Below are 24,349 nucleotides of genomic sequence, written 5' to 3'. Positions count from 1 at the left end.
CCAACCTTCCTTCCGAGGAGTGGCTGGTGGGTTTGAACTGCCAGCCTTCTGGTTAGCAGTCAAGTGCCTTAGGCACTACGCTACCAGAGCTCCTGATTCAGTCTCTTAGGAGTTACGTGAAAGATTCAACAAGCATACGAGAAGCTGAGATAGGGGTAAAAGGATGCCATGTCACATGAGGATCACCCTGGAGCAGAAGTTCATAGAGACAAGGACTTTTCCCCAAAGCTGACTGATAGGGCCTTCCCTGAGAGCCAACACCCTGCATTCAGACTTCTAGCCTCTGAAACTATGAGAAAATAAATGTCATCTGTTACAGCCGCCACTTGTACTTCTGTTATAGCAGTACTAGAGGACTGAGACATATGGGGTCACCACGACCCAGAATTGATTGGACAGCGGCTGACAACAGCAACAACAGGGAGGGTGACATCTTTACAGAATCATCTGGCCTTGAGGCTGATAAATGTAAGATTGGAGGTGGGCGCCTGGTGGGCACAATGGGAGCCTGGGAGCTGGGGAAAGGTCACACATCACAGAGGACACGCGTGAGCTGGGCTTTGAGCTCAAATGTGTCCAGCAAAAGAGGAAGAGGCGCATGTGCACCAATATTAAGAGCCCAAGTCAAGAAAGAGCCTAGTGTGTTTAAGGAGAAGGAGCCATCGTGGTGAAAGAGGAACAGGTGTGTGGCAGTAGGAAGAGGGAGGAAGAGAAGAGACTAGAAAGTTGCATTGACAGCAGATTAATGCCAGGCTGAGAATTGAGACGCCTGTCCAGTTAGAAGCCATTGGTTTGTGTTTGAGTGCTAAAGTGCTGAGACAGTGTGAGATTTAGGTGGTACAACCAATCAGTGAAAAGAAAAACACAGCCAAAATGGTGGCTGTCAAGACCCACTGAGGCCTATCCATTACCCACTGCATCACAGCCCTGTAGGACAGAGTGCAACTGCCCCTTAGAGTTTCCAAAGCTGTAATCATTATGAGAGCGGGTTGCCACATCTTTCTCCCATGGAACAGCTAGTGGGTTCAAACCACTGACCTTTTGGTTAGCAGCTAAGTCCTTTAACCACTGTGCCACCTTGGAAAATGATGATATTGTGTTAAGTGAAAAAAGGAGAGATGCAGAATTCTGTGGCCACAGTCAGTATGCACAGAGAAAACACTGAAAGAAATTCCTCAGCAAATGAGGGCAGCCGTCGTATTGGTTAAAGAATAACATGATTTCTTTTCTCCATCTTCCAATTGCTTTCTCTGTTATTCCCAAAGGCACATGCTCATTTTTTTCACTGGAACTTTGAATGTTGCTGCTCATTGCAAGGAGTGTCTGAGTGGCACAGACGGTTAACACGCTTGGCTGCTAACTGAAAGGTCAGAGGTTGGAGTCCACCCAGAGACACCTTGGAAGAAAAGCATTCCATTTGTGCTACTTTCTGTTAGAGTGGCTCTAGGTAACCAAACAAGACCCTTTTCACATCTACTTCTGAAAATCAGCCATTGAAACCCTCTGGAGCCCAGTTCTGCTCTGACACACAGCGGGGTGCCCCAAGTCAGAATTGACTCCATGGCAACTGCTTTTTCATTTCTTTTTTTTTTTTTTTTTTTTTAATCTATTGTAAAGCTTGGTTTGTCCATGATGCTAAAACCAGAGATACCAAAATGTTACTGTCTAGTTGATTCCGACTCATGCAACCCTGTGTGTCTCAGAGTAGAACGTTACTCCAGACGACATTCAGTGGCTGTAATCTTGTGGAAGTAGATTGCCAGGCCTTTCTTCCATGGCATGCATTTCCACATAGTGAATGCAAAGTTTGGGAGGATTCAAGACTCAGGGACCTTTCTTAGGTGTTACAAGGAGCAGTCGGCTGTCTTTGGGTCTGTCTTTTTGGAGGGGCTGACTAGAAGACGGACTAAGGTTTCTCCTCACTCTCTTCTGCTATAATTCCCGCCCCGAGCAGTTCTTAGCCCGGGAGGAAGTCACAGCCTTGGTTTATCACTGAGTCATGCCTTCCTTACGGATGCTTCCCAGGTTGGGAGGATATTAAAGGCGTCTTGGCAGGGGCGTCCGGTGTGCAGTCGTCACTGCCCAGCTGCACTGCACCGCCGCCCTTGAGGTCCAGGCCACATGTCCCAAGTGAAGCCCTGTGCTCTCGGGGCCCGTCTTGTATTTCCGTTGGATGCCGTCCAAGGCAGTTCCGTTTTGCACTCAGTCCCATGTCCTGGCAGGTCATCTCGAGCAGGCCTGCAGCATACGAAGCCCTTCCCCTGCACTCAGTGTTGGGGGGGTGGGGCGGGGGCGGGGGGATGGGGGCTGGCAGGTGTTTTGTGTTTTAAGATAAACACATTGAAATTAAAGCTAACGTGGACATGTTTGATGATTCGTCAGCATAGTGTGTGCATTTTACCGTGACAAAAATGGGAGTGTGCATAGGGTAAGAATTGCTTCTCGGCAAAAATGTCATCTTGTGGGGAGACAAAGCCATTGCTGGTCCAAAAAGAGCAAGGGAACCCCAGGTCACCTGTCCCTCAGACATGAGCGTGTGCTTTCCTACTCTCCTTCATTCTGGGCATGTGTGGTATGAATGTGTGTTAATGTGTGTGGTTTGTGTACCTGTGTGTGTGTGAGCATATGTGGAGTGTGTGTGTTCTGTGAGGCATATGCGATGAGTGTATGTGTTTGGGATATGTATGACTAGTGAGTGTGCATATGTGTGTGTGGTGTGTGTGTGACTGGTGAATGTGTATGTGAGTGCAGTGTATGTTATGGGGCATATATGATGTGTGAGTATGTGTTAGTGTGTTGTATGTGTGAGTGGTGAGTGTATGTGAGTGTGTGTGTATCTGAGTGTGGTATATGTATATAGGGTGTGTGGGTGTGTGGTGTGTGTGCTGTGAATATTTGTGTTTAGTGTATAATGTGTGTCACTGGTGAGTGTGTGTATGTGAATGTGTGGTATGTGTGTGACGATGGGGAGTGAGTGTGTGGTATGTGAGTATATGTTAGTGTGTGGTGTGTGAGTGTGTGGTATGAGAGTGTGTATATGTGAATGTGTAGTTGGGGGGACATGTGTGTGGTGTGTATATAGGTAGTGTGTGTGAATGGGGCATGTGTGTGGTGTGAGAGAATGTATTGTGAGTGTGAGTTGGGGCCATGTCTGGTGTGTGAGTATATGTGTAGTGTGTGTGAATGGGGCATGTGTGTAGTGTGTTGGATATGTGTTGGTGTGCTGTGTGTGACTGTGGTGAGCGTGTGTATGTGTAGTGTGTGTGAATGGGGCATGTGTGTGGTGTGACAGTGTGCTGTGTTATGTGTGTGTCCTCCCACTTCATCTCTGTACTCCTTTCCCTTGGCACCCCCACGCCCATTCCACCTTGAGTCCTGTTCTGGTGACCTAGTGCCAGTCTAACAGAAAGTGCCACAAATGGGATGCTTTAACAACAGGAGTTTATTCTTACTGTTTTGGAGGCTAGAAGTCTGAGTTCCGAGTGCCAGGCTCTAGGGGCTAGGTGAAAGCCCCTTAGCCTTGGGCTTCAGCTCTGCCTCCTGCTCCCGGCCCACTGAAGCTGGAGGCTTCCTTCACTCTGACAGCTGCTGGCTGCTGAGGCTGACAAACCCAAGGTTGACAAGTAAAGAGGCACAGTCCCAGTAGTACCAAACCACACGGCAGGCCATTAACTCAAGTCCATTGAAAGTCCCAAGATCGGCAGGGCATGGCAGGCTGCTGAACAACAACTCGGCTACATGCAGGGTTCACGCGTGCCGTAAGCTGGAGACCTTCCTCAAACTTGCTTTTTCTATACGGGAAGCAGCCCACATCCCTAAAGCAGCTACTCCGCTGTTCCAGTAGATTCCACCATGGAGTTAATTACCAGTCTCACCATGGGGAATAACTACATCCAGCTTCCCAGCCACTCAACCAGGCCCAGCCAAGTTGACACACAACCTTAACTACCAAAAGTCCCCTCTGTCCCGGCCCTGAGTGGGACTGGCGGGCGGCCGTCCAGGCAGCTGCTGGGGACACCTTTATGATGCAGGAGATAGTAACAGGAGAGAAGCTGTGTGGAAGCCTCCGGGAACTGTTGTCAGAACGATGACATTTGCAGAAGCAAGAAGTGCAGCAGCCAGTGAGCAGTCCCTGGCTTTGTTTTCCTAACGACTCTGTTGTAAAAGCCCTTCCCTGGAGTCAGATTGGATGAGCTATTTTCTTCTCTGTGTAGAATTTGAGATTTGAAAGGCCCTTGAGGACCATGTCTTTCCACCTGGTCGTGGGTAAGGGAGGAAGTCAGGGCAGCTCCTGAGAGGAAATCCAGGCTCCAGAGCCCCTACTTAAGCACCCTCTCCACAAACAAAGAATACAGCACCAAGTCGCCCAGGGCTGCTTCTCATTTTGTCGATGTGCATTGTCTCTTCTGTTCCTAAGGTGGCTTGCTTCGTGTGAGCACCTCTGAGCCTCTGCTGTTTAGAATATGGACGTCCCTCTGCCTCCTCATCTCAGCACAGACCTCGTTGACAGCTTCTTTGGCTGCAGCATGGAATGCGAACAGCCTGACCGGTTGAGTGCTTTTCTTCCTCTTTGAAGTGGCCGCCATGTTGCATCATCACAGGTTTCTAAACACCTTTTGGTCGTGTGTAGTGTGTGAGTCAAGAGCATGGACTCGGGTCACTGCTGAGGCCAGATTGGTCACTTGCTGGCTGTGATCCCTCGGACAAATCACTTGACTGCTCACACATCAATTTTCTCACCTGTAAGATGGAGATGGTAGGACCGACTCCTGGGTTACTGCCAAGTTTCAATCAGTTAATTCATGAAGAGGGCTACAAAACAGTGCTTGACACATGGCAAGTACTCATTAGCATTACCGTTTTATTATTGTTATTATCCTCAGATATTCTGATGGCTTAGTCTTCAGAGTCAGACGTCTGGCCAGGAGTCCTTTTGGATGTTTTGAGATTACCATGTGTGTGGCAGTCATCTTGGTTGAAAAACTGAGCTTTCCTTCCATTGTGCTGTTGTGTTTCAATCCTTCAGTCTTTACTGGCTCCTTTAAAAAGCCCCTTATCTGAAGGTAGTAAGTTGTGGGTTTTATTCTGTTTCTTACCCCACCCTTCATGAGTGCTAGCCTCACCAGCTTCTCTTAGCCATCTCGCATTTACCCGTTCAGCAAGTTTGTCCTGAGCTACTGTGGGTATTGTATGTAGGAGGGCTGCTCTGTGTGCTGTAAAGTGAACTAAGAAGGGCCCCTGAAGGATTGACCACTATCATGAATGATCCTATCTGGATCAGGAAGTTCATGGCCAACTGGCTACTTCAGTAGAAAGCACCGGTCGGTCATCATTGTCCTTCACCCTGGGAAGGCAGCTGTGCCTGTGTTAGGCTGAGTTCTCTAGAGAAGCAAAACCAGTGAAGCTTGTGTGTGTGTCAAGATTTATCACAAAGGAAATGGCTCACACAAATGTAGAGGCTGGCAAGTTCCAAGTCTGTGGGTCAGGAGTCAAGCTGGAGGTTTCTTCTGACTCACATAGCTGTAGGCGCTGACAAACCCATGATCAGCAAGCAATATGACAGGCCGCTGGCTCAAGTCCAAAGAACCAGGCGTCAGATGATGGTGATCCAGATGTGGGATCCAGATTGAGTAAAAAGCCAGAGAGCTTTGGAAGCAGGCCACACCTTCCTGAAAGGACAGTCCCTTTCAAATGATAGGCTACTCGAAGCAGATCTCACCATGGAGGTGATTACATGTATCAGATCTCCTCTTGGGTGATATCTGCATCCTAACTGCTAAACCACTGTTCTGGTTCCCTAGTGACGCTCCAACAGGAATATACCACAAATGGAATGGCCTTAACAAATAGGAGTTTATTCTTACAATTTGGAGGCTTTAAGCCCAAGTTCAAAGTGCCAAGCTCTAGGGGTTGGGTGAAAGCCCCTCAACCTTGGGGTCCAGCTCTGTCTCCTGCTCCTGGCCCACTGAAGCTAGAGGCATTTCTTCACTCAGACAGCTGCTGGCTGCTGAGGCTGAGAAGCCCATGGTTGACAAGTGAAAAGGCATAGTCCCGATGTTACCATTAATGACAGGCCATTAACTTAAGACCATTGTAAGTCCCAGGGTCGGCAGAGCACAGCAGGCTACTGAGCAACGAAACGGCTACGTGCAGAGTCCAAGCATGCCATAGGCTAGAGCCCATTCTCAAAGCTTCTCCTTATATACAGGAAGCAGACCACATTCCCTAAGGCAGCTACTCGGCTGCTCCCAGTAGATCCCACCATGGAGTTGATTACCAGTCTCATGCAGAATACTACATCCAGCTGCCCAGCCACTCAACCAGGCCCAGCCAAGTTGACACACAACCTTAACTATCACAGTCCCTAAGACAGGAAATTGAGGAAACTAGCCAGAATGTCCAAGACCACAGTGTACAAGACTATACTACATGGGATGACAGCCCACCACAAAGAATGATCCAGTCCCAGGTGTCAGCAGTGCTGAGGCTGAGCAGCCGTGGCCTAGAATCCCGTTGTCCACCACCACTGGTACCTCCTTGGCAGTGGCAGCTCCAGATGGCATCTTTGGGTTGGGATTCAGGACCCATGTTGATGATGGCAAGACAACTGGCTTTTTGGCATGGGTTATGATGCCTTGGATTCTGCAGAGCAAAATGAACCCAAACATAGACTCACAAGACATGGCCTGTGTGCAACCTGAAGAAAACAGAGCAAGGAACACAGGAACAGAATGAAGAAAGTCGGGCCACAAGGACCAGTGTCAGTGCCAGCGAAGGGAAGGAGTACGGTTTCTGCAGGGACCTGGTCTGCAATGGTTATGTGGATTTTTCACCAGAGGATTAATAAACTATAGAAAAAACACTTGGAAAAAAAGAAGAAGGGCTCCCCCTTTCCTGGAGTGTCGGCCATCTCAGGACCTAAGAGATGCGTGTGGATGAACAGAAGGTACGCTGCGCCTCGGTGAGACTTGGGTGTGGTTCAGAGAAGAAAGCATGATGGCTTCCCGGGGAGGGGGCAGAGAAGGCTTCCATGGCAAAGGACACCTGGCTGGAGCTGTCATTGTTGGGGAGTTAGCAGCAGTGGTGGGAAATGAGATTCTAGATCAGGGTTTGTCAGCCTCAGTACTGTTGACACTTGGGGCTGGCTTATTCTCTGTGGTGGGGCCGTCCTGTGCATTGTGGGGTGTTGAGCAACAGGCATGGCCAAGTGTCCCCTGGGGAGCATGAGAACCACTCGTCTAGACCAAGGGCCACAGCACCCAAAGACATCCTTCAGGAGACCAAGCGTGTGATTGGAGCCAGGGTGCCCTGGGGGTAGGGGGAGCACACAATGAGAGGGAGGACTTTAGAACAGGGTGTGAGAATCTTGGAAGGATCCAGGCCCAATGTGGTGGCAAAGAAAATAGAAAAGACATTATGAGTAGCACAGAGCTGGAGAGAGAAGTGGTGAGTCTGGGTGGCAGTGACTTATTTAATAATGTATATGTCAAGGGTTGGCATGTGTTTTTCATATTGGGCCAGAGAGTAAAAACATTCAGCTTTGTGGACCGCAAGGTCTCTGATGCAGCTGCTTAGCTCTGCTGTTGCAGCACAGAAAGAGCCATATGTGCACAAATGGATAATGCCTGTGTTTCAATAAAGCTTTACTTATACAAACACAGGCAGAGGGTCAGTTTTGGCCAGGGGGGCCTTAGTTTGCCAACCCCTGCTCTGGATAATGAGGAATAAATACACTGTGTCCATTGACTTTAGATCAGTGCCAATACTCCAAGTGCACAAGTTTATTAAATGCTTTTTTAAAATTCTGCTTTTAATGCCACAGAGTGGTGCACTTGGTATTTGTTTCAGCTGAAGATGCAAAATCCCACAGCTGCCCAAGTATTAAATGTCTCTTCCTCTCTGCCTTGTTGTTGTTGTTACGTGCCGTGGAGTCGGACCTGCCTCATAGCGACCCCTCCTTGGGTTTCTAAGGCGGTATCACTGCGAAAGTAGATTGCCCGACCTTTCTTCCGAGGGGTGGCTGGTGGGTTTGAACCGCCAGCCTTCTGGTTAGCATTCAAGTGCCTTAGGAACTATGCTACCAGAGCTCCCCCTCCCTGCCTAGTGAGCAGGATTTCTAAGGGCAAGTGAGTGGTAATGTAGCTGGTTTTGCAGATGAATCGGGTCAACGTTGACTGGGCAGAGTAGTTCACTCTATAATTCTAATGGTTTGTGGAAGTGTTTGTGAAAGGAGCCGTGGGTTAGCAGTGTTGTGATCACAAGGCACACAAAGCATGCACTTGGTTAGCTTCGAATCTATTTTTGTCACCTAGTTAGGTGAGATGCATGGCCCTCTGGACTGTTTCCTCTCCCAGCAGACCATTGTTGTGGGGCCATTGGGTCGATTCGGGTTCATGGCAACCCCATGTGACAGCAGCACTTCCCCATGGGGTTTCCTAGGTTGTTCTCTTCACAGGAACAGATTGCCAGGTCTTTCTTCTGCAGAGCCACTAGCTGAGTTTGAACCACCAACCTTTCTATAGCGGCTGAGCACCTAACCATTGGGCCACAAGGGCTCATTTCTGGGAGGCCGTAGCACCTTTCCTGTCTATAGATGTTGTTGTTGTTATGTGCCGTCGAGTCGGAGCCGACTCATAGTGACCCCTCCTTGGGTTTCCCAGGCAGTATCACTACGGAAGTAGATTGCCCCATCTTCCTTCCAAGGAGGGGCTGGTGGGTTTGAACTCTGGTTAGCAGTCAGGTGCCTTAGGCACTATGCTATCAGAGCTCAGTGCTTTTGAAGGTCTTAATTATATGCTTTCCAAGTAACATCCTTGTTTCAATTATTTTGTGGTTTACCATGTATACAATCCCATGTTCCTCCATGGAAACTTTTGGTCTTCACCTGGCTAATCTTTGTTACTACATGTTGTCTAAATTCTGTGGCCAATGGGATGGAGAGGGGTGGCTTGCTTTTCCATGGCAACAACCCAGCTATGCCATTCATAAATCAAACAGAAATGAGAGTCCAAAGAGCAGTCGATTGGCCTTCTAGGGGAACCCAGGCCTCTCCCTCAGTGGCTCTCCCCAGTGATGGGAACGCTTTGGCACTGTGTGGACAAGATTGGCTGTCATAGCTGTTGAGAGGGTGGACTGCTGGCATCTAATGAGTAGAGGCCAAGGATGCTGCTACATATATTACAAAGGTCAGTCCCTCCCACAGAGTGATTGGACTCAGATGTCAGCCAAGCCACAGTTGAAAACCCTGCTGTCTCCCCAAAATTGGAAGCAACCAAGATATCCTTCAGTAAGTAAATGGATAAACAAACTGTGGAGCATGCCTGTTGGTGTTGGTGTTAGTTGCCATCAAGTTGCCTCCAACTCATGGCGACCTTCTGTCCAATAGGACAAAGTGTTGCCCAGTCCCGCCCTGTCTTCTTGGTCGTTGGCCTGTTTCAGTCCATGGTTGTGGTGGTTGTGTCGATCCAGTTCATAGGGGGCTTCCTTGGTTTTCATTGTGCTTTACCAGACAGAATGCCCTCTTCCAGCCAACGGTGCCATGCGGTATTATTGAGCAATAAAAATAAATGAGCTATCGAATCACGAAAAGATAGGAGGACCCTTAAATGCGTATTCCTAAGTGTAAACTACTTACTGTCTGATTCCAGCTATTGGGCATTCTGGAAAGGACCAAACTACAGTGACAGTGAACAGATCAGTGGCAGCCAGGGGTTCTGTGGGAGGAGGGGAGCATGATGAGAGGGAGCCCAGGGCATTTTTAGGGCAGTGAGACTGTCCTGCAAGACACCGTTCATAGTGGACACATGACATGATGCATTTGTCAAACCCATAGGGCCGTCCAACACAAAGAGTGAACCCTCCTGTAAACTGTGACTTTGGTTAATAATAACATGTCTATGTTGGTTTATCACTTGTAACACATGCACCAAATGCAAGATGCTCATAATAGAAAGTGTGTGCCGGGGAGAGGAAGGGGATACACTGGAATGCCCTATGCTTTCTGCAGTTTCTCTGTACCCCTGAAGTTGCTCCCAAAAAGTAAAGTCTATTAAAAACGTAAGTGCATAAACAAAAACCCTGCTATCTTGACATGGGTTCAGGCTGGTGGAGCAGCAGACCGCGAGGATGAGCCCATTGTCCTCACATGGCTCTATACCAGCCTCTGGGCCAGTCCACATATTTCCTCTATCACTGGCTTCCTGGTATCTGTTCCTGCTGCTGTCTCAGCAGGCAGAAGAGGGACAGCAGGAGAGATAAGGAGGCGTGGGCCCAGACTCACATCACTCAGGCTGTTGCAGATGTATGTGGCCCTGAGCCTTGGTGCTCAATTGGGAGGGGTGGGCGGCCCTGGGAAAGAGGCATCCTGCTGAGGGCACTATGTCTTCTCCGATCGGGGCCTCTCCTGACACATGGGAACATGGCCGCAGCCCTGGCGACCTTGGCCTAATAGGAGATGTTTGAGGGGACCTCTTCCATAGCTCATAGGCCATGGGGCTGCTCCTCAGTCTAGACAATGACCATCAGAAATGGAGATCATTGGTCCAGTGTCCTCATTACACCAGCAAGGCCAGTGGGGACAGTGATAGTGCCATTAGTCCAAGGTCTTCTCTCCTGCTTCCAAAGGTCTGGGTCAGGAGGCACAGCCAACTGAAGGGATGGGGCCCCGGGTCCCTGAGCCCCTAATTGTGGGGCCAGGACAAAGCCACATGTCCCTGGCTGCTCCTCACATTCCTGACGTTTTCTCCACGTGGCCTCCTGCTTGACTTGACTAACTCAGATTAGCCAGAAACCAATAAGAAAGTCTTACAAACAAGTGGACTGGAAATCCATTGATTTGGAGGCCATGTGTAGATCTGGCAAAGAAATGTGACTCATGTAAATGGAAGCAAACAAGACTTTAACAGTGGCATGAAGCATTATGGCTTGTCTTTGTGATGGTACCTACTTTCTAGTTGTGATTCACTGTTAACATAAAAACGCAACCACTGCCGTGGAGTCGGATCCGACTCATAGCGACCCCTCCTTGGGTTTCCGAGGCAGTATCACTGCAGAAGTAGATTGCCCAACTCTCCTTCTGAGGAGTGACTGGTGGGTTTGAACTGCCAACCTTCTGGTAAGCAGTCAAATGCCTTAGGCACTATGCTACCAGAGCGCCTGTTAACTCAAACAGAGGAGCCAAAGTTTAATCCCAAGTGTTCAAAATAATAGCACCTCTGCCTAGCTTTATCCTTCTTACTCATCACTTTGCTTTGGTGGTGGGGAGTCCTAGCAGACTGCCTTCAGCTCTCCTTTTCTGCAGAAGTTCTGCTTTCCAGACTTGTTTCTTAGTTGCTGTTGAATCAGCTCCAACTCATGGACCTCATGTCTTAACGGAAGGGAACATTGCTCAGTCCTACACCATCCTCCTGATCATTGGAATGTTGGAGTCAGTTGTGGTGGTGGTTTTGTGACTCCATCTCGTGGAGGTTCCCCCACCTTTGCTGGCTCTCTGCTCTACAGAACATGATGTCCTTTTCCAGTGATTGGTCTTTCTGATGATGTGTCCAAAGGAAGCGAGCCAGTCTCACTATCTTTGCTTCTAAGTAGAGCCTTAGTCTGTCTTTACAACTCCATACCTTAATGTCAGCGAGTCTTGACAGGATTACCAACGTTACACAGCTTGTTCTAGAAATCAGACCTACATTGAAGAGCATTGTCATGAAGAGAGATAAGCAAGGTGTGCTACCAAACCATATAGTCAACATTAAAAAGCACAGGTGAATAAAGAAATCAATGACTCATTCAAGCCTTGGGTTGGAAATGGACTTTGTGCCAGGTTGTTTCATTCACATGTCTGAGCTGCATCCATGGCTATGTCAGCAAGAGTCGCTTGTGGACTAGGAATGGAATGTGGATCCTCCCAAAGAATTTGAGAGGCTTGATTTTGTGCCAGTTAGGTTTTAGAGGGTAGGGTAAAAGAACGGTCTTGGAATCACCTGGTCTAAGGTTTGGGTTCTCGTTCAGCTTCTGATTATGTGTGCATACCTGGGGCGCTTACCTATTTTCTCCAATATTTGTTCTTTTCATGTGTAAAGTGAACAATACTGACTGTAACAGATTGCAGTGAAGGTTGAGATAATGAATACAACATGCCTAGACCAGGCTAAACACGGTGTCAGTCAAAACCTGAACTGTGTGCCTTAAAATAGCCATTCCATGGCTCAGTGTTGCTGGAGTGAATGAATGAATTAGTGAATGAATGACCTATACCCAAAGATGGACTTTTCTCCCACAGTGGTTCCATCCAAGAGTCACTGTAGTGTGTATGCCGGGAGCCCTTGTCAATTAGTGTTATATTTGGATGGATTGATTCTGTAGTTACTGCTAGGCAGCGTTTCATGTGGGCTAAAGGAGTCCACTGCCTGGGTTTGGGTCTCAGCCCCTCCCTACAAGCTGAGTGCCTTGGGCCACTAGCCGCTCTCACGGCATCTTAGAAATCAGGTCCGTCAAATGTGAAGAGGAGCAGTGAGGTAATAGCCACGTAGGATTGTGGGAGGTTTAGTTAGATTAATTCATATAAAGTTCTTGGAACAGTGCTTGGCAGAATGTGGGTGCCATATAAGGGCAGCTGTTATTATTACTGCAATGGGTGTAGTGCTGCATGAGAGCTTTTAAGGGTACCAAATCAGTCGCCATCGAGTCAGTTCCAGCTCATGGTGGCCCATGTGTGTCAGAGTGGAGTTTGCGGTGGCTTCGTGGAGTTTCAGTGGCTGATTTTTTTAGGAGATCACCAGGCCTGTCTTCTGAAGTTGCTGTGGGTGGACTGCACTGCCAGCCTTTCAGCTAGCACCTGAGCACGTTACCCATCTGCACCACCCAGGGACTCCCCAACAGTCCACCCTCTGTTATATCATAGGCCTGACTTGACAGCAACTGTTGGTTTTTCTACTCTTTGACATGAAGTAGTAGTCAGAACATCTTGGTGGTGGTGGTGTGTTGTGTTGTTAGATGCTGTTAAGTCGATTCTAACTCATAGTGACCTCATGTAGAGTAGAACTGCCCCATAGGGTTTCGTAGGTTGCAGTCTTTTGGGAGCAGTTCACCAGGTCTTTCTTCTGCAGGGCCACTGGGTGGATTCAGACTGCCACCCTTCCAGTTAGCTGCCACCAAGTATGTCAGCCATTGGCACCCCTGGGGGGGGGGACTCTTTTCAAGGACACCAGGAGGGTAAGTAACAGCCCTCCCCCTCAGTACTAAGTCCTGTCAGCTGGTCAGGACACAGCCAGTAGAGGAAGAAGCTCATCCAAGCCAAGTGAGTAGGATCATTCTCCAGGAAAACTTAGGAACTCTCCGGAGAGAGAAATCGCTGTGGTCTCGAGTGTTTAAGTAAGGTTCTGTGGGGTGGGGGATCACTCCCCCAAGAGCCCAGCTTGGTACTGCTCCCTCCACTGACCTGGGTTTTTCTAGGCTGCATGCAGAGACACCTGAGTGATGTTAGGTGGTGGTGAGACTGTAGCATCTTGGAGACCCAGCAGGTGGAGTCATTGGTACAAGCAGCACTGGGCTGTTGTGATTGGGTTGGAGTCTGTGGGGAACGGAGGATAGAGAAGAGTCAAGACTAGAGAGAAGGAAAAGCCTCAGGTCCAGTGTCAAGGGCCTTGGCTTCTGTGGTCCAGAAAATGGAGGAGCTCTTGCTGAGGAGGGCAAGCTAATGAGAGGTTCCTATGCAGGCTGATTCAGGTAGCTGGGGTGATGGGGCTCCGTGGAGCATTCCAACCCTCTGTGCAGGAAACCTGGGTCAGTTTCTGGCCAGCGTACCTCACACACAGCCACCACCTGTCTGCCGGTGCAGGCTTGCATGTTGCTTGGTGCTGAACAGGCTTCAGCTGAGTTTGCAGACTAAGAGCAGGAAGAAAGGCCTGGTGATAGCTTCTGAAAACCAGCCAATGAAAACCTTGTGGATAGTGAACCATGTCTATCCCCTGAGGTCATCTTTTAGTGAAACAACAGATTGACACACAAATGAAGTATTTTCTGTGAATATGGTGTTCCATTAAAACCATTCTATATGAGACCAAAAGGCCAACAATGACTCTAAAGCAAAGATGAGAAGATAAAGGGGCAGGGAAACTAGAGCACTGGAAAGGGAACAACCTGAACACAATTAAAGACAAGGTGGACAGGCTATAGAAAATGTAACTAATGTTACTGAACAATGTGTAGAAATTGTCAAAACCAAAAATAATAAACCAAACCCACTACCATCAAATCGATTCTGACTCAGAGCGACCCCTATTGGGTTTCCGAGACAGTAAATCTTTACTGAAGTAGATTGCCCCATCTTTCTTCTGCGGAGTGGCTGGTGCATTTGAACCATCAGCCTTCTGGTTAGGAGTCAAATACCTTCGGCACAGTGCCACCAGAGCTCCTTTAGAAATTGTCAAAGGGGACCTAATGTGCTGTGTAAAGTTTTACTGGAAACCAAGTAAATAAATTATTATTTATAGAAACTCCTGTGACTCACAAAGATCCGATCCTCAACCGTTCGTGGAGATGGTACAGGATCAGGCAGCATGTCTTTCTGTCATACGTGGGGTGGCTGTGAGTCGGTTGACTTGAAGGGAGCGAACAACCACAGAGTCGTCTACAAGGCTCTGTGCGACTGGTTGTAAAATGCCTAAGACACGTGACTGCTAACCAGAAGCCTGGGGGTTCAAACCCACCAGCCACTCTTCGGAAGGAAGGTTGGGCAATCTACTTCCATAGTGATACTGCCTCGGAAACCCAAGGAGGGGTCGCTGAGTCGGATTTGACTCGACGGCAAACCACCACCACCACCACCACATAACTGAAGGAGCCCTGGTGGCACAGTGGTGAGGCACTTGGCTCCTAACTGAAAGGTCGGTGGTCCGAACCTACCAGCCACCCCTCAGGAGAACGATGTGGCAGTCTGCTTCCTTAAAGATTGATGACAGCCTTGAAAACCCTATGGGGCAGTTCTACTCAGTCCTATTAGAGGGTCGCTATGAGTGGCAATCAACTCATGGCAGTGGGCCCACATGACTGTTAAAACAGATGTAGCTAATATTTCTTACATTCGTCTAGCCCTGAAGTGAGGGAGACGGGGTGGGGGGATGGGGGTGCACACACTGTCTTCTGTGGAGGAGCAGCACCCTCTGCTGAGCGTTCCGATTACTACAGAGTTTGGCTGGGTTTCATAATGGCAGGCAGAGGTGCCGCTGAGGTAGGATCTGACCCCTACCCCTGCAGCCCTAGTTTGGGTGATTAAAGTGAAGTTTTGTGCATGTGAGTGTAGCCCATGGGACTCGCAGGAAGGAAGCGTGAGACCTCAGAGGGGGCTGATGCACCCCATTGGCACGTGGGATCAAGGTGGTGATGGGAAGGTGCTCTCAGGGCTGGACCTCAGAGGTGGGGTTAACGGGGCCCCAACAGAGGAGGAGGAGCTGAAGGTGCAGACAGGTTCATTGCAGAGGGCCAAGGTGTTCTTTCTGAGCAAGGTTGATAGGCTCTCCTTGAAGATTAGCTGGATGCTGAGGCCGCTAACTGGTGTCGCCTTCGAGAAACCAGTTAAATCAGTTGCCTTGGAGGGATCTGAACAGTTGCCGTTGAGTGGAGTCCTACTCATGGGGCCTCACGTGCGTCAGAGTTACCTGTTCTGCATCCAGTTTTCCCTGACTGAGCTTTCAGAAATGGATTACCAGGCCTTTCTTCTGAAGGGCTCCAGGGTGGACTTAGAACGCCACCGCTTAGTGAGAAGCCAAGTGCATCAGCCGTTCACACCACCCAGAGAGTTCATTGCCTTCAATTGCTGGCAGACTATCCCAGAGGGCAGTCAGGGTGTTCACTTCCACAGCACTGGCTTTTTCCTGTTCGCCTGACCAGTGGAAAATAGGAACAGTGTGGGGCTTCAAACTCGCAGGCCAAGGCATGTTTCATCCTACAGCCAGAGTCACCCTCTTCTCTCAACATTGGGCTTTTTGTCTGGTTTTTGCCATTTTAACCATTTTCAAAGGCAAAATTCAGTGGCATTAATTACATCAGGGAGCTCTGGTAGCGTAGTGCCTAAGGCACTTGACTGCTAACCAGAAGGCTGGTGGTTCAAGCCCACCAGCCACTCCTCGGAAGGAAGATGGGGCAATCTACTTCCGTAGAGATACTGCCTCGGAAACCCAAGGAGGGGGCGCTGTGGGTTGGGTCCGACTCAACGGCACATACAACAAAAATTACATCAACCATATTGTGCGACCATCACTATCCATTTCCAATCTTTTCCATCCGCCCAAACAGAAACTCAGGGCCCCTTCAGCAGTAACTGCCAGTTCCCTGTCCCCAGGCCCTGGTAACCACCAGTCTACTTGGGTCTCTCTGTATTTGCTGGTTCTGGATATTTCATGGACATGGGATCCTCCAAGAGCTGGCCTTTGGTGTGTGCCTTCCTTTCCTCAGAATCCTGTTTTTAAGGTTCATCCACGTCATAGCACAGGTCGGGACTTCTTGTCTCTTCGCGGCTGGGTAATGTGTCATTGTGTACATGGCACATTTTGTCATTTATCCATTTGTCTGTTGAGGGGCATTGGAGCTGTCTCCACCACTTGGTTACTGTGAGTAGTGCTGCAGTGAACAGTGGTGGTGTGGTTGGGTGCCGTCGAGTCAGTTCTGACTCAGGGCAACCCCATTTCTGGGCTGTAATCTTCGATGGCGCAGGACTGGGCAGTGTTGCTTTCTGTTGTACATAGGGTGGCAGTGGGTCAGAACTGACTTGATGCCACCTAACAACAATCGCAATCTTTATAGAAGCAGGTTGCCAGCCTTTCTCTGCAGAGTCACTGAGTGGGTTTGAACAACCAACCTTTGAGTTAGCACCCAAGCACTTAACCGTTGTGTCACCAGAGCTCCTCGGACATTGCTGTACACGTTTCCAGTGTTTCAATTCAAGCTCCTTTCGTCAAGACACTTAACCCGCGAGAGCCTTCGAATTGCCGAATGTTTCCGTTTACCAGTGCTCCCTAAAGAGATGTGTTGGATACAGGAAAGCCAGTATCGGCACCCACCAGTGCAGCATCTCCTCGTTCAGTTTTCTCTGAGCTCAGGACTTCCCATTCTCATCCTTAGCTAGAGAGAGGCCCCCTGTGTGCACGCAGCTGTGCTGGCCCGGCTGCGCCTGGGAGACAAAGCGGCTTAAACGTTTTGCTTCTAGAATGATCCATGCAAACCCCTAGGGGCCCCTGGAGCTGCATTTCTATCACAGGAGCCTTCAGCCAGTGCAGACTCCCGTCTCTGTTTGCTTTCTCATGTGCTGAAGCGCTTGTACCTGTTCAGGCCATTTTTCATCACATGTGGAGTCCCTGGGTGGTGCAGAGGGTTACATGCTCTGCTGCTGGCAGTTCGAGTCTACCCGGTGGTACCTGGGAGGAGAAGCCTGGTGATGTACTTCCAAAAAAAGAAACCTATTGCCATCAGGTTGATTCCAACCCATGGTGACTCCGGGTGTTGCAGAGTAGGACTGCTCCGTAGGATGTCTTGGCTGTTATCTTTCCAGAGGCAAAGCACTAGGTGTTTCTTATGCAGCACCACAAGGTAGATTTGAGCCGCCAGCTTTTAGGTTAGTACCAATACCGAACCACACCCACTGCCGTGGAGTCCATTCCAACTCGCAGTGCCCCTAGAGGACAGACTGGAACTGCACCACAGGGGTTCCAAGGCTGTCCATCTTCACAGAAGCAAAGCCCAAACCAAACTCACTACCATAGAGTGGATTCTGACCCACAGCACCCTTAGAGGACAGAGTAGAACTACCCCGTAGGGATTCCAAGCTGCAGGCTTTACAGGACAAGAGCAGACTGCTACCTCTTTCTCCTATACAGAGTGGCTGGTGGGTTTGAACCACTGACTTTTCTGTTAGCAGCTGAGCACTTAACCACTGCACCACCAGGGCTCCTTCTATACAAACACAGGCCTTCCGTTTCCCCCTCTGCCCCTTCCCCATTCATATATCCTACAGCAGTGTGTACCCCATTTAGTGTGTTTGACGTAACCGCTGCCCCCACAGACCTCCAGGATTCAGTGACTGTTTGACGCCTCCTGGCCTGTCTCCCTTGCTGCAGGTTTCTCTCACTCGGCCTTCACGTTTGGAATCGAGAGCCACATCAGCCAGTCCAACATCAATGGGACACTAGTGCCGCCGGCCGCGCTCATCTCCATCCTCCAGAAGGGCCTGCAGTATGTGGAGGCTGAGATCAGCATCAATGAGGTACGTCTTGCCCAGGGCCTGGAGCCCACAGGCAAGTACACGATCATGTTGTAAGGTGCTGTCTTACCTTACCTGTAAGGTCAGCACCAATGGGTGGCAACCTTACGCTTCAACAGAAGGAAACATGCTGTCCTCATGACTGTGGGCATGTTTCAGTCCATTGTTGTGGTTCTTGTGTCCATCCGTCTCATGGAGGGTCTCCCGTTGTCATTGACCGTCCACTTAGCAACCATAGTGGCCTTCTCCAGCAGTTGCTCTTCCCTGATGATATGTCCAAAATCAGTGAGTTCTGAAATGCTAGTTCCCTCGGCGGCGGTAGTCCTGAACCATGTGGAGCACTTGGAAATGCTCTTCACGTGCATTTGATTGAGCCTCGCGGGACGGTGTAGACTTAGAACCACGTGCCTGTGTATGTCATGAGCTGCCATCCAGTGGGCCCCAGCTCATGGCCACCTCATGTATCATGGCCCTGAGAACAAGCCACAATCCAACCCATATTTTCCCAAAGGGACTTGAGAATAGCTGGGGCATTTTGTTTAACTTTATTTGATCTGGGGTGATGACTGTGTCTGCATACAGGTAGCAGATGCCTTTTCCACGTCAGTGTTTTCCACATAAACACACAGGCATAGGCTGTTATGGATGTAAATGCTACATTCTCAAATCTGAAAATACGCAGCGTCCTCTGTCCACGTCCCGCCATGGAAGTCCAGACTTCTCTGTCCTCTCCTGTCCTGACCCTCCCCCACAGGTGATGCAGCCCAGCGTCCTCCATCCACGTCCAGTCGTGGAAGTCCAAGGCCACTGCCTCTTTAGGCGACCCCCCAACACAGTCCTATCTTCCTGGAATCCTTCCAGTTTTCTGCACCCTGTCTTCCTCTGAACAGTTCCATCTTTGTTATCCATGGCAGTTAGTTACTCCACTTCCCTTCAGCTTATAAAAAACTCTTTAAGTAATTTCTTACCAGCAACCAGTTGCAATGGAGTCAATTCCAACTCAGTGGCGACCCCATGTGTGTTGGAGGACAACTGTGCTCCATAGAGTTTCCAGCGGCTGAATTTTCAAGTTACCAGGCCTTTCTTCCTAGGTGCTTCTAGATAGACTCCAACTGCCAGCCTTTTAATGAGCAGCCAAGTATATTTACCATTTGTTTCACCCAGGGACTGAAAAAAAAAAATCTGAAAGTGACTTACTGTTTTCGGTCCTTTGTTTTCGTCCTCTGTCATTCATCAGCCCATGCCTTTATTATATTTTATTTTGTTTTGTTTTTATTGTGATTTGGGTGGAAGTTTACAGAGCAAATTTATATTCCATACAGCAGTTCATATGCATTTTGTCTCATGGCATTCACTGCAATTTCCCACAATGGAACAGCTTCCCTCCCACTTCCTCCCAATAGCCCCCTCTTCCCTGTGTCCTTCCCTCCATGCACTCCCGCTCCCCGAGCTGTCCCCCTGTGCAACACTGCCCTTCTGTTCTCCCATGATTGATCTTTCCAAGGAATGTATCTACCTGATATAAATGTTCAGCTCATATGCCTGTCTGTTGTTTGGCTAGAAGCCACAGGAGTGGGTTCAGTTCCAGACCTGAAGGGCAGCTAGGGGCCATGGTCTCAGGGGTTTCACCAGGCTCTATCAGACCAACAAACCTGGTCCTTTTTTTTTTATGATCTTGAGTTTTGTTCCACATTGTTCTCCACTCTATCCAGGATCTCCTACATAGATCCTCCTCAAGTGGTTGACAGTGGTAGCTGGGCACCATCTAGTTCTTCTGGTCTCATGGTCATATAGGCTGAGGATGGCATTGTGTACCAGTCACTTGGACTATTTGTTTATTCTTTGCTCTGGATGAGGAGAGACCCAGTTGCATCAGCCCATGTGTTTTTAAACACCCTGTTTCTGGCCGTCTCATGTGTTTTCCTCCTGTCAGCTTCCACTTCCTCTCTCCTTCCACTAACATAGTTGCCCCACATCTTCCACCTCCTCCTCCCTCGAGTCCTGTCTGGCCTCTTTATCAGCATGGGGAGAGGAGCCCATGGCCCCTCAGGTCCCCTGACGCCCAGATGCCCAGGTTCAATTTCTGTCCTCCAAGGGCTCCCTTTCTGTGTGTCACAAGCCTTCAACCCAAATCCCACGAGATGCCAGGGATAGACCATCTCATTTGTCACTCAGGTTTCCATTAGCTGGAAAGTGACACAAAGTGCTAGCAGTGTTTAAGTCCAGAGATGATTTTACAAGTTTGGATAGCCACACCTTTTTCTGACACAGTCATCCATTTGGGGTATGAGTGTAGGAAGGAGGCACTCATGTCATGGCCAGGAGTTCAATACTGCTCACTCTGGCCTGAGCTGAGGTGCAAAATTGTAACCAGATGTATCAGCCTGCCTTATTGTTTCATGTGGTTACCTCAAATACAGAGCTGTAACCCGAAATCAGCTGGGGTGATGTTTTGGTTAGATCTGTTCAGCTGAACTCTTCTCACTCTAATGGTTTCTGATGTTGGAGGCAAGTCCCCTTCGGAACAAATAGAACCAGGCTTACACGTCCACCAGAAACAGCCCCGAGGCACCAGGTGTCAGTGACTTCTATCCTTGGAGTGCTTGATCAAAAAGGGACTTTCTCCTGGGTCTAGGCGTATGTGTGTGTGGAAAATGGTTCAATGCTGGGTGCCAACTAGAGTCAAACAAAGTGTGGCAACCCTGAGGTAGACCTGAATGAGGTCACGGTCTGTCGTGTCGAGGCTCTTTTTAGTGTTCATCCTAAACTCAAGACGACAGCTGAGGTCGAAACAACTTCCTAGTAACCCAGCTCAGAGTGGAGCGGGAGCCACGAATTTGGCATTGATGTTTTCAGAGTTACCTCTTTCATATAAAAGACTAGTTACTAACAAAGATTGTCCACAGTTGTCATAGAATCAAGGCAGGGACTCTCTCCCTTAGCATTGCTGGCATTTAAAGCCAGATCACTCTCGGGGGGTGGGGGGGCATCCTGTGCACTGCAGGGTGTGGAGCAGCATCCCTGGCCTCCACCCCTTAGATGCCAGGAGCACCTCAACCCCGTTGTGACAGTGAGGTGTCTCTAGTCATTGCCCACAGCCTCGTGGGGGCACCATCCCTTCTGATTGAGAACCCCTACATGAAGGGTGACAGTCTTAGTCATGTGATGAAGTTGGCATATCCAGATGCCCTTCATTTGATTTGACAGTTTACAGAATTCTGAGTGTCTTAGTCATCCAGTGCTGCTATAAGAGAAATACCACAAGAGGTGGGTGGCTTTCATGAAAAGACGTTCATTTTCTCACAGTTGAGGAGGCTAGAAGTCTGAACTGAGGGTACGGGCTCTAGTGGAAGGCTCTCTCCTTGTTGGCTCTGGGGGCCTTTCATCCTAAGTCCTAGTTTTGGTGGTCCTATGTGGCATGTTTCTTCCCCTCCTTTGTCTTTTTCTCTGTATCTAAGCTGCTTCTTTCACATCTCAAAGGTGATTGGCTTAAAATATACCCGACACTGAGAAGGTCTCATTAACATAACAGAAAGTCCTAATCCCAGATAGGATTACAGCTACAGGTGTGAGACCCAAACCCGATGCTGTCAGTCAATTCTGACTCATAGTGACCCTATAGGACAGAGTAGAACTGCCCCAAGGCTCCTTCTCTATCTGTATCGGGCTTAGGATTTACAATACATGTGTCTTGGGGACACAGTTCAATCCATAGTGCAGAGCCTTCCCACAGATGGCAGTAATGCCACTTCACCCACCCTAGTCCCTCCCCTGGACCACAGGGAGTCCCCTCATGCCCAACTGCCCAGTGCAATGCTGGCCACCTCCACCCCTGGCCCCCACGCGCCAGCATGCACCTCCACTCCCTGATTGCCTCCTGTCAGGGGAAGCGGGCTGGAGGAAACGCTTTCATGCAGCTGACACTGCGACCTTTCTCCCAGGACGGCACCGTGTTTGACGGGCGGCCCATTGAGTCGCTGTCGCTGATTGACGCAGTGATGCCGGATGTGGTGCAGACGCGGCAGCAGGCCTTCAGAGAGAAGCTGGCCCAGCAGCAGGCCAGTGCGGCGGCGGCCACGGCAGCGGCAGCCACCCCAGCAGCTGTGTCCCAGCAAAACCCACCAAAGAATGGAGAGGCCTCAGTGAACGGGGAGGAGAACGGGGCACATGCAATAAGTAAGTGCCGGGCTTGGGCACTCCCAGAAGAATCATTAAAACTGCCTGCTCTCGGTTTCTTCCCATGGCTTTCTGCTGTTTGCCTGCTGTCTGAGCACAGAATAGTGCCACATTCTGGTTTCTTTCTCATCGAAATTTTTAGGCAAGCTGGTCTTCCACATTAAGTAAATAAATACATGGAGGCGGGGGACAATCTTCACTCATGCATCCTCAATTTTAGGAAATGCTGCCCATCTGAGAACTCTAGTCAGTATGTTACTGTTGTTGGGTGCTGTTGAGTCGATTCCAACTCACAAGCGCCCCTAGAGGACAGAGTGGAACTGCCCCCTACAGTTTCTGAGGCTGTCCGTCTTCACAGAACCAAAGCTGCTGTGGAGTCGATTCCAACTCACAGTGTCCCTAGAGGACAGAGAACTGCCTCATAGGGTTTCTAAGGCTGTCAGTCTTTATACAAACTGACTGTCTCATCTTTCTTCTGTGGAGCAGCCGGTGAGTTTGAACCACTGACCTTTTGGTTAGCACTTAACCCCTGTGCCACCAGGGCTCCACGTAGTTAGTGTAATAATGAGAACAGTACTGCATGATTATAGTCCAGCATAAACAAAACCGTTTGCTTTGTGGGAGCAAACATCCAGCCTCCCGTGTGGAGGGGTTTCTCCTTGGGTGGTGCAGTCAATTAACGTGCTTACTCAGCTGCTAGCCATTGGCGGTTGAGCCTACCTAGAGGCACCTCGGAAGAAGAACCTAGTGAACTAGTTCTGAAAACATCAGCCAGTGAAAATCCCATGGGATGCAGTTCTCTGACTGGGTTCGAACCTCCAGCCTTTTGGTTCACAGTCACCCGCATTCGTTGTTTGTACCACTCAGTGACCCCTGCCCAGTCCCTGAAGGGACTGCCCTTTGTCATTAAGACAGAAGTGCCTTCAGACCTCGTTTCTTGTTTACTCATACACCGCATGTCTTTTCTTGCTTCCTGCTGCAGATAATCATTCAAAACCAATGGAAATAGATGGGGAAGTTGAGATCCCATCGAGCAAGGCCACCGTGCTTCGGGGCCATGAGTCCGAGGTGTTCATCTGCGCCTGGAACCCTGTCAGTGACCTCCTCGCGTCCGGGTAAGTACTTCAGCTCGAGGGTGCTCCAGGTGTTGGGGTCTGAAATGTTTGCTCGTCCCTGAACGTCTGCCTCATGGAACACACTCTAGCCTTGCACTGGGTTTATAGCATCTTCACAGTGTGTGCACACGGAAGCTGGGAAAACCCTGCACCCCTTCCGTAACAGAAATACCACAAATGGGTGGGGGGTTAATGACTAGAAGTGGCTTTTCTCGCAGTTCTGGGGCCTTGAAGTCTGAATTCAGGGCACCGGCTCCGGGGAAAGCCCTCCCTCCGTGGCTCTCGGAGCACATCCTTGTCTCTTCAGCTTCTGTTCCTGGGCCCTGGGAGACCCCCACGCAGTATCTGTCATCCCCCATCTCTGCTTCTTTAATTCCCTGCCTAATGGGCTCTTTGATATCCTGAAAAGGGTTCGTTTAAAACACACCCTACTCTAGATGTATGTAGGAGATCGTGGATAGAGAGGGAGAACAATGTGGAACAAAACTCAAAATCATTTGGGGAAAAAAGGGAGGGACCAGGTTTGCTGGTCTGATAGAGCCTGGTGGAACCACTGAGACTGTGGTCCCTAGCTGTCCTTCAGGTTTGGAATTGAACCCACGCCTGTGGCTTCCAGCAAAACAAAAGACAGGCATATGAGGTGAACATTTACCTGAGGTAGATACACTCCTGGGAGAGAATAATCATGGGAGAAAGAAGGGTGGTTTCTGCATAGGGAGACGGCTCGGGGCAGGAGTGCATGGAGGGATGGACACAGGGAAGAGGTACCTATTGGGAGGAAGTGGGAGGGGAGCTGTTGCATTGGGGTAAA

At 49.4% G+C, this 24,349-nt stretch overlaps 1 protein-coding gene across 1 annotated transcript in view; it reads left to right on the top strand.

The window, feature by feature from the left end:
- Positions 1–24,349, top strand: part of TBL1X (transducin beta like 1 X-linked) — a 76,062-nt gene that overhangs the window by 23,700 nt on the left and 28,013 nt on the right. The window contains exons 2-4 of the mRNA XM_007956164.2: positions 18,105–18,250; positions 22,189–22,423; positions 23,406–23,538. Coding sequence (XP_007954355.1) covers positions 18,105–18,250; positions 22,189–22,423; positions 23,406–23,538 — 514 coding nt within the window. The remainder of the gene's footprint in view (positions 1–18,104; positions 18,251–22,188; positions 22,424–23,405; positions 23,539–24,349) is intronic.

Source organism: Orycteropus afer, unplaced genomic scaffold (genome assembly GCF_000298275.1).
Source record: "Orycteropus afer afer isolate SDZICR_OR568_19922 unplaced genomic scaffold, OryAfe1.0 scaffold00577, whole genome shotgun sequence".
NCBI lineage: Eukaryota > Metazoa > Chordata > Mammalia > Tubulidentata > Orycteropodidae > Orycteropus > Orycteropus afer.
The sequence above is the reverse complement of the archived record's forward strand: the minus strand, read 5'-3'. Positions and strand labels throughout refer to the sequence as shown.